A 10,217-nucleotide genomic window follows, 5' to 3' on the forward strand; every position below is an offset into this window, starting at 1 on the left:
TCTATCCACCTGCTCATCTATTCAGATTCATGTCTTCCTCTGTCTTGTTCTCATTATGCTTTTAAACCTCCTAGTGGACTTAGCTGTCAGAAACTACGCTCTCTCTCTCTCTCTCTCTTTCTCTCTCTCTCTCTCTCTCTCTCTCTCTTTGTTACTCTGTCTCTTTCTCTTGCTTTCTCTCTACCTCTTTCTTTTACTTTTCATTTTCTTTCTCTCTTTTTAATCTGATTTTCTTTTGTCAGTATGATAGCGTGCAGCTTCACAAAACCCTTTGAGCATCAGGGTGTGTAGAAACAGTCAGGACAGCAGGTGTGTGGAAGCAGGTGTCTGGTTGTGCTGATGTTTGAGGGACCGGGCTGAGATTCAGTAGCATGGCTACATTGAGGTCATAGGTCATCGCTAATGCTGTCACCAGAGGCTTTAACGCTTACCTCTGCTTTCAGATGACCAGCCCTGCTAGCTAACGGAGCGGACAGGCACAGTTCTCTGTGTTTGTGGAGGGAGGCAGGGTGTTCTCAGAGTGCCAGACTGCCGAGAGAGAGCCAAGCAGCACAGGCAGATTAATGCGCCACTGGCTGCTTTTGGCATTATAATGCAGAGGTTTTATCTCATTATCTCATTGTTGCCCAGATTATATACAGCAATGATTGTTGCTTATTCTACAAACACATCAGTTAAGCCGTCAATCACATTCTGTTTAAATTCAGGAAAGAAATGGAAACGATATGTACATTGCAGATGCTGCAGATAGGGCAGACAGGGGAGACAGGGCAGATAGGGGAGACAGGGCAGACAGGGCAGAAAGGATTGATAGGGTAGATAAGGTAGTTTGGGTAGATAGGCCAGCCAAAGATATGATCCAACCATGAACCATAAATGAAACTTTATCTTCTGAATGCTTAAGAATGATTAAATTGCCATGTGCTGTAGGATAGAGTCGTAGTCGTAGCTCGAACTGCCCTACACCAATTACCATGTTGAACTGCTCTAACCTTTTGCTGATTGTGCACATTTTAAGATGAAAGGAATTGGTTGCCAAAACATTGACCTGAGCGTTTTAAAGCAAACGTTCACCTCCCTGTGTTTCTCCCGTGTTCTTCCTCTGCTCCTCATCCTCCAGACTGCAGGTGTCCCAGTGTACCCGTGCATGGACTGTAGCTGTGTGTATAAGAAGCTGGGCAGCCTCAACGCTCACATTAGCAGGATGCACATCTCAGTGCTGGAGGTGGACGAGCCGGCTGGTGCCCAGGTGACCTCGTCTCACTAGACCACACACCATACACAACTACGTCTCACTAGACCACACACAACTACGTCTCACTAGACCACACACCATACACAACTGCATCTCACTAGACCACACGCCACACACAACTACGTCTCACTAGACCACACACCACACACAACTGCATCTCACTAGACCACACACCACACACAACTACGTCTCACTAGACCACACACCACACACAACTACGTCTCACTAGACCACACACCATACACAACTACGTCTCACTAGACCACACACCATACACAACTGCATCTCACTAGACCACACACCACACACAACTACGTCTCACTAGACCACACACCATACACAACTGCATCTCACTAGACCACACGCCACACACAACTACGTCTCACTAGACCACACACCACACACAACTGCATCTCACTAGACCACACGCCACACACAACTGCATCTCACTAGACCACACACCATACACAACTACGTCTCACTAGACCACACACCATACACAACTACGTCTCACTAGACCACACACCATACACAACTACGTCTCACTAGACCACACACAACTACGTCTCACTAGACCACACACCATACACAACTGCATCTCACTAGACCACACGCCACACACAACTACGTCTCACTAGACCACACACCACACACAACTGCATCTCACTAGACCACACACCACACACAACTACGTCTCACTAGACCACACACCACACACAACTACGTCTCACTAGACCACACACCATACACAACTACGTCTCACTAGACCACACACCATACACAACTGCATCTCACTAGACCACACACCACACACAACTACGTCTCACTAGACCACACACCATACACAACTGCATCTCACTAGACCACACGCCACACACAACTACGTCTCACTAGACCACACACCACACACAACTGCATCTCACTAGACCACACGCCACACACAACTGCATCTCACTAGACCACACACAACTGCATCTCACTAGACCACACGCCACACACAGCTACGTCTAGACCACACACCATACACAACTACGTATCACTAGACCACACACCACACACAACTACGTATCACTAGACCACACACCACACACAACTGCATCTCACTAGACCACACACCACACACAACTACGTCTCACTAGACCACACACCACACACAACTACGTCTCACTAGACCACACACCATACACAACTACGTCTCACTAGACCACACACCATACACAACTGCATCTCACTAGACCACACACCACACACAACTACGTCTCACTAGACCACACACCATACACAACTGCATCTCACTAGACCACACGCCACACACAACTACGTCTCACTAGACCACACACCACACACAACTGCATCTCACTAGACCACACGCCACACACAACTGCATCTCACTAGACCACACACAACTGCATCTCACTAGACCACACGCCACACACAGCTACGTCTAGACCACACACCATACACAACTACGTATCACTAGACCACACACCACACACAACTACGTATCACTAGACCACACACAACTCCGTCTCACTAGACCACACACCACACACAACTACGTCTCACTAGACCACACACCACACACAACTACGTCTCACTAGACCACACACCACACACAACTGAGTCTCACTAGACCACACACCACACACAGCTACGTCTCACTAGACCACACGCCACACAAAGCTACGTCTCACTAGACCACACACCACACACAGCTACGTCTAGACCACACACCATACACAACTACGTATCACTAGACCACACACCACACACAACTACGTATCACTAGACCACACACCACACACAACTACGTATCACTAGACCACACACAACTACGTCTCACTAGACCACACACCACACACAACTACGTCTCACTAGACCACACACCACACACAACTACGTCTCACTAGACCACACACCACACACAACTGAGTCTCACTAGACCACACGCCACACACAGCTACGTCTCACTAGACCACACGCCACACAAAGCTACGTCTCACTAGACCACACACCACACACAGCTACGTATCACTAGACCACACACCACACACAACTGCGTCTCACTAGACCACACACCACACACAGCTACGTCTCACTAGAACACACACCACACAGCTACATATCACTAGACCACATACAGCTACGTCTCACTAGACCAAACACCACATGTCTGACATATCTCACATATACCATATGACATATGACATGTATGTAAAGATTGGTGTTACATAGGCAAATTAGAGCATGCAGTTTAACTGATTACAGCTGAAATTACATCTGATCACAACATTAAGGATGCCAGTTGCATATTATTGTTTATTTTAAAACACTACTCTAAATTACACTTGTATCATTTGCCTCTCTTCTGTTTTTTACAGGAGGGGGTGGAGCCAGGGCAGGGTGGGGGTGTGGTTGAGGGTGCAGAGGGTGTGGCCGATGTGATACAGCAGCTGCTGGAACTGTCCGAACAGGTAACTGGTGACGGTACTCAGGCCCCTCCTCCTGGACCGGCTATCACCATGGAAGCAGCCATCAACCAGGACATCCTGCAGGTCAGCTGTGTGTGGTTGACGTGTGTGTATGCGTGTGTGTGTGTATGTGTGTGTGTGTGTCTGTGTGTGTGTGTGTGTGTGTGTGTGCCCATCACTTACCACCTCCACGCTGGGCACATGCAGCAGAGTTTGTGCCCAGCACACACACACACACACACATATACACATACACACACACACACACACACACACATACACACAGCCTATTGGATCCTCTCTTTGTTCTGTCATGGAGGGTCACTGTCATGTCAAAAGGTCAAAAGGTCAGGTACTGAAGAGGCTGCAGTGATTTGTCAGATTATTGATCACATAATGATTTTTCACCTGCTGCAACAAATCACAGTAAATCTTACACTGCCAGCGTGACTGCAGTGGCTGTGTGACTGCTGTGACAGTGGTACTGGTGTGACTGCTGTGACAGTGGTATTGGTGTGACTGCTGTGACAGTGGTATTGGTGTGACTGCTGTGACAGTGGTATTGGTGTGACTGCTGTGACAGTGGTACTGGTGGGACTGCTGTGACAGTGGTATTGGTGTGACTGCTGTGACAGTGGTATTGGTGTGACTGCTGTGACAGTGGTACTGGTGTGACTGCTGTGACAGTGGTACTGGTGTGACTGCTGTGACAGTGGTACTGGTGTGACTGCTGTGACAGTGGTACTGGTGTGACTGCTGTGACAGTGGTATTGGTGTGACTGCTGTGACAGTGGTACTGGTGTGACTGCTGTGACAGTGGTACTGGTGTGACTGCTGTGACAGTGGTACTGGTGTGACTGCTGTGACAGTGGTATTGGTGTGACTGCTGTGACAGTGGTACTGGTGTGACTGCTGTGACAGTGGTATTGGTGTGACTGCTGTGACAGTGGTACTGGTGTGACTGCTGTGACAGTGGTACTGGTGTGACTGCTGTGACAGTGGTATTGGTGTGACTGCTGTGACAGTGGTACTGGTGTGACTGCTGTGACAGTGGTACTGGTGTGACTGCTGTGACAGTGGTACTGGTGTGACTGCTGTGACAGTGGTACTGGTGTGACTGCTGTGACAGTGGTACTGGTGTGACTGCTGTGACAGTGGTATTGGTGTGACTGCTGTGACAGTGGTATTGGTGTGAATGCTGTGACAGTGGTACTGGTGTGACTGCTGTGACAGTGCTACTGGTGTGACTGCTGTGACAGTGCTACTGGTGTGACTGCTGTGACAGTGGTATTGGTGTGACTGCTGTGACAGTGGTACTGGTGTGACTGCTGTGACAGTGGTACTGGTGTGACTGCTGTGACAGTGGTACTGGTGTGACTGCTGTGACAGTGGTACTGGTGTGACTGCTGTGACAGTGGTACTGGTGTGACTGCTGTGACAGTGGTACTGGTGTGACTGCTGTGACAGTGGGTTCTGGTGGTACTGGTGTGATGGTGTGACGCTGTGATGGTGTGGCGGTGTGACTGCTGTGACAGTGGTACTGGTGTGACTGCTGTGACAGTGGTACTGGTGTGACTGCTGTGACAGTGGGTTCTGGTGGTACTGATGACACTGACACTGTGATGGTGTGACGCTGTGATGGTGTGACGCTGTGATGGTGTGACACTGTGATGGTGTGAAGCTGTGATGGTGTGACACTGTGATGGTGTGACGCTGTGATGGTGTGGCGGTGTGACGCTTTGATGGTGTGGCGGTGTGATGGTGTGGCGGTGTGATGGTGTGACGCTGTGATGGTGTGACGCTGTGACGCTGTGATGGTGTGGCGGTGTGATGGTGTGACACTGTGATGGTGTGGCGCTGTGATGGTGTGACGCTGTGATGGTGTGACGCTGTGATGGTGTGACACTGTGATGGTGTGATGGTGTGACACTGTGATGGTGTGACGCTGTGATGGTGTGACGCTGTGATGGTGTGGCGCTGTGATGGTGTGACGCTGTGATGGTGTGGCAGTGTGATGGTGTGATGGTGTGACTGCACTGTTATGGTTTTCTCTTTCTGTTGGTGTAAACAATAGCTATTTGAGGGGTAGCAGTGGTAATAGCTTCTACTTAGGTTTTATTAGTGATAACCTTTTGAGCAATTATCATAGTAATAGCTTCTATTTGTGTGATAATAGCATTTCAGTGAGCATGAATTTTAATAGCTCTTCCAACTTGGAAGATTGTACTAGAAATAATTTGTACATGAGTGGTGATAGTGGCAATAGTGGTAAAAGGTTTTTCATGAGGTAATGAGCTAATAATGTCTGCTTGATTGATAATTATTTTAATAGTTTCTTACCTTCTGTGGGTGACAGCCCCATGGTACATTTCTTTGGTGTCTCGCTTGCATGTCATGTGAGTGGTAGCTTGGCTCCCCGGAGCTTTTTTCATTTGGTGTTATTAACTGTCTAGACATTTGTCCAGAGACCCTGTGATTTTTCCTCTTCATCATGATCCTGTGGACAGTCCTAGATCCTGCCCACAACTGTCAAAAACATCCACAGCTGTTGCTAGGGCAGATTCTTAATACTGAACACAAAAAAAGAACTTGGACACAGAGTGTTGTCTTTGCATGAGAGAATGAGTTTCTTCATGTGAGGAATAATTTTCTTCACTCATGATTATTGACATTGTTTTGACGTCATAAAGCAGTTGCTTCTTCCCATGGCCTGGTGTACTCCATACAGCCTGACATACTCCTGGTGTACTCCATACAGCCTGACATACTCCTGGTGTACTCCATATAGCCTGACATACTCCTGGTGTACTCCATACAGCCTGACATACTCCTGGTGTACTCCATACAGCCTGACATACTCCTGATGTACTCCATATAGCCTGACATACTCCTTGTGTACTCCATACAGCCTGACATACTCCTGGTGTACTCCATATAGCCTGACATACTCCTGGTGTACTCCATACAGCCTGACATACTCCTGGTGTACTCCATATAGCCTGACATACTCCTGGTGTACTCCATACAGCCTGACATACTTCTGGTGTACTCCATACAGCCTGACATACTCCTGGTGTACTCCATACAGCCTGACATACTCCTGGTGCTCTCATTTTAATAAGGCTGCAACTCCGAGAGACAAAAATTAGTAGGCTGTATGCTTTAAGGGAAAATTGAAAGCGTAGACTGCTCTAACCCCAGTGATTAATTAGCCTGGTTAGGACCATTCAAAACCAAGACAGGTATGTTTGTGGGCCCCTACACAGATATCAAATCTGATCATTTACACACAGAATTTGTAGAATTTGGGGACACGTGGACACTCCAGGAACCCATGTGGAGTAGCGGTTACACCTGTGCTCTCAGACTGAAGGAAGTCTAGCTGAAGGAAAGATGCAATTTCGGAAGAGATTGATGTGATGATAAAAATCATTCATCATTCTGGCGTTTGTTATATAGAACAGGATTATCTTTGTCACTTCAGCCATCTTTACCTGTTTATCTATCTGTCTTCTTCTATATGTGTTTGTCTCCCAGACTGGCTGTCTTCCAGTCAGTCAGTTGTACACCTGTCGAACTGCTCATTAACGCAAATGTTAAATTAGCCAATCACATGGCCAAAACGATCTGCTGCAGTTCAAACCGAGTATCAGAATGGGGAAGACAGGTGAGTTAATTGACTTTGAACATGGCATGATTGTTGGTGCCAGACGGGCTGGTCTGAGTATTTCAGAAACTGCTGATCTACTGGGATTTTCACACACAACAATCTCTAGGGTTTACAGAGAATGGTCTGAAAAAGAGAAAATATCCAGTGAGTGGCAGTTTTGTGAGTGCAAATGCCTTGTTGATGTCAGAGGTCAGAGGAGAATGGCCAGACTGGTTTGAGCTGATAGAACGGCAACAGTAACTCAAATAACCAGTCGTTACAACCGAGGCACGCAGAAGAGCATCTCTGAACACACAACACGTCAAAGCTTGAGGTGGATGGGCTACAGCAGCAGAAGACACACCGGGTGCCACTCCTGTCTGCTAAGAACAGGAAACTGAGGCTACAGTTCACACAGACTCACCAAAATTGGACAATAGAAGATTGGAAAAGGATTGCATGGTCTGATGAGTCTTGATTTCTGCTGCAACATTCGGATGGTAGGATCAGAATTTGTCGTCAACAACATGAAAGCATGGATCCATCCTGCCTTGTATCAACGGTTCAGGCTGGTGGTGGTGCAATGGTGTAGGGCAGGTATCACCAAATGGCGGACCGCGGTCCGGATCCGGACCCGAACGCCGTCCTGTCCGGACCCAATCACATTCCTGATTAACTGGATACGGACCCAAATGCCAAAAAAATTTTAACGGGAGACTATATTTTAAACCGGAGAATTTATTTTCAGACGAGTGTTACGTTCGCCCCCCCCAACAACTTTCGTTCGCAACACCCCCCCCCCCCCCTCAACAACTTTCGTTCGCCACCGCGGACACGGACCTAAGGTCTGAGCTATCTGCCAAAAATGGACCGCGGAAAGATTTAATTGATTACCCCTGGTGTAGGAGATATTTTCCTTACACACTTTGAGCCCATTAGTACCAATTGAGCATCATGTCAATGCCACAGCCTACCTGAGTATTGTTGCTGACCATGTCCATCCCTTTATGACCAGTGTAATCATCTTCTGATGGCTACTTCCAGCAGGATAACACGCCATGTCATAAAGCGCGAATCATCTCAGACTGGTTTCTTGAACACGACAATGAGCCCTGCATGCAAACCAATCTTGTTGTTATAAACCAAACATTTGTGTTATATAAAAGTGGGTCGCGACTTAATGACAATGAGAAAATGTGGGTCCCGGGCTGAGACCCTGAAATAGAGCAGGAGTGGCCCACTGGGAGACTCACATCATGGATGTGCAGCTGACAAATCTCTGAGGAATGTTTCCAGTACCTTGTTGAATCGGTCATGAAGGATTAAGGCAGTTCTGAAGGCAAAAGGGGGTCAAACCCGCTACTAGCAAGATGTACCTAATAGAGTAGCCGGTGAGAGTATATATATGAACTGTTGTTGCCCAGTTACGCATTTAAAAACAAGAGTGCACTATGGACACAATGCAATGGTTCGGTGTGGATCTCACCCTGACTGTCACCTTGACAGTTTTAATTGTGCATGTCTTTGTGTGTGTGTGTGTGTGTGTGTGTGTGTGTGTGTGTGTGTGTGTGTGTGTGTGTGTGTGTGTGTGTGTGTGTGTGTGTGTGTGTGTGTGTGTACACAGCAAGCCCTAGAGAACAGTGGCCTGAGTGCCATCCCAGTCCAGTCTGAGACCCAGTGCAGCACTGGGCCAGACCCTGCAGTACCGGCCCCAGCCACAGGGGGCGCTGACAGCCTCACCCCAAAATCAACTGGACCTGAGAAATTTGTGAAGAAGGAGAAGAGAAGCATTTTTAAGAAGCCTGTGCAAATGCCCGGTATGTTCATGTTGAACATACATTATCTATGTGTGTGTGTTTTATTACTAAATTGATTTTGGCTGTTAGCAACTGATGTAGAAACTGATTGGTACTATTATATTTCTGTGGAAATACAATTTCCACACCGCCCTTGATCAACACTGAGCAGGTGTTGCCTGGAGCTCACCAAGGTGTTTGTGATACGTTCTGTTTGATTAGGTTACTCACATATGGGTGGTGCTGTATGGGGTTTGATTAGGTTACTCACATACGGGTGGTGCTGTATGGGGTTTGATTAGGTTACTCACATACGGGTGGTGCTGTATGGGGTTTGATTAGGTTACTCACATACGGGTGGTGCTGTATGGGGTTTGATTAGGCTACTCACATACGGGTGGTGCTGTATGGGGTTTGATTAGGTTACTCACATACGGGTGGTGCTGTATGGGGTTTGGACGTATCCTTTGTGGGTCTCAATTAAGGATGCACTGAATTTTGACTCTGGATTTACATCCGTTAGCTGCATGCTAACTAGCATCTCTCCACATAACTGGAAGTTGTTCTGTATATACAAATGAAAACGCAAGGAAATAAATACTCACAGACTCATCTTCCACAAGGGAATATATTTTTAATGGATTATGGGCCTCAATCAAAATTATTATTTTTGATATGAATTGATTTATATATATTCATGAGAAGTCATTTAGTGATAATTGATGCTGTATATGTATTGATTAGCATTGTGTTATTCTCTGTATATTGATTGCTGTTGATTGATTCTATGTATTAATTAGCACTGATTGCAGTTGTGTGTGTATTGCCGGGAGCTGCAGGCACCATTAGGGAGGAGAGGGGTGTGCGCTGGCACGGATGCCCCTACTGCTCCAAGGAGTTCAAGAAGCCCAGTGACCTGGTGCGGCACATCCGCATACACACACACGAGAAGCCCTACAAGTGCAAGCAGTGCTTCAGAGCCTTCGCTGTGAAGAGCACGCTGACCGCACACATGAAGATCCACACAGGCATCAAGGCCTTCCAGT

The 10,217-nt window shown here is 47.3% G+C and overlaps 1 protein-coding gene across 7 annotated transcripts in view; it reads left to right on the plus strand.

The window, feature by feature from the left end:
- Positions 1–10,217, plus strand: part of LOC143482793 (zinc finger protein 236) — a 63,076-nt gene that overhangs the window by 8,492 nt on the left and 44,367 nt on the right. For all 7 annotated transcript variants that reach the window (XM_076981320.1, XM_076981319.1, XM_076981322.1 and 4 more), the window contains 4 exons: positions 1,121–1,249; positions 3,637–3,810; positions 9,000–9,192; positions 10,011–10,217. The exon at positions 10,011–10,217 is cut by the window's right edge and continues 66 nt beyond it. In XM_076981320.1, coding sequence (XP_076837435.1) covers positions 1,121–1,249; positions 3,637–3,810; positions 9,000–9,192; positions 10,011–10,217 — 703 coding nt within the window. The remainder of the gene's footprint in view (positions 1–1,120; positions 1,250–3,636; positions 3,811–8,999; positions 9,193–10,010) is intronic.

This window comes from Brachyhypopomus gauderio, chromosome 19 (assembly GCF_052324685.1).
Source record: "Brachyhypopomus gauderio isolate BG-103 chromosome 19, BGAUD_0.2, whole genome shotgun sequence".
NCBI classification, from domain to species: domain Eukaryota; kingdom Metazoa; phylum Chordata; class Actinopteri; order Gymnotiformes; family Hypopomidae; genus Brachyhypopomus; species Brachyhypopomus gauderio.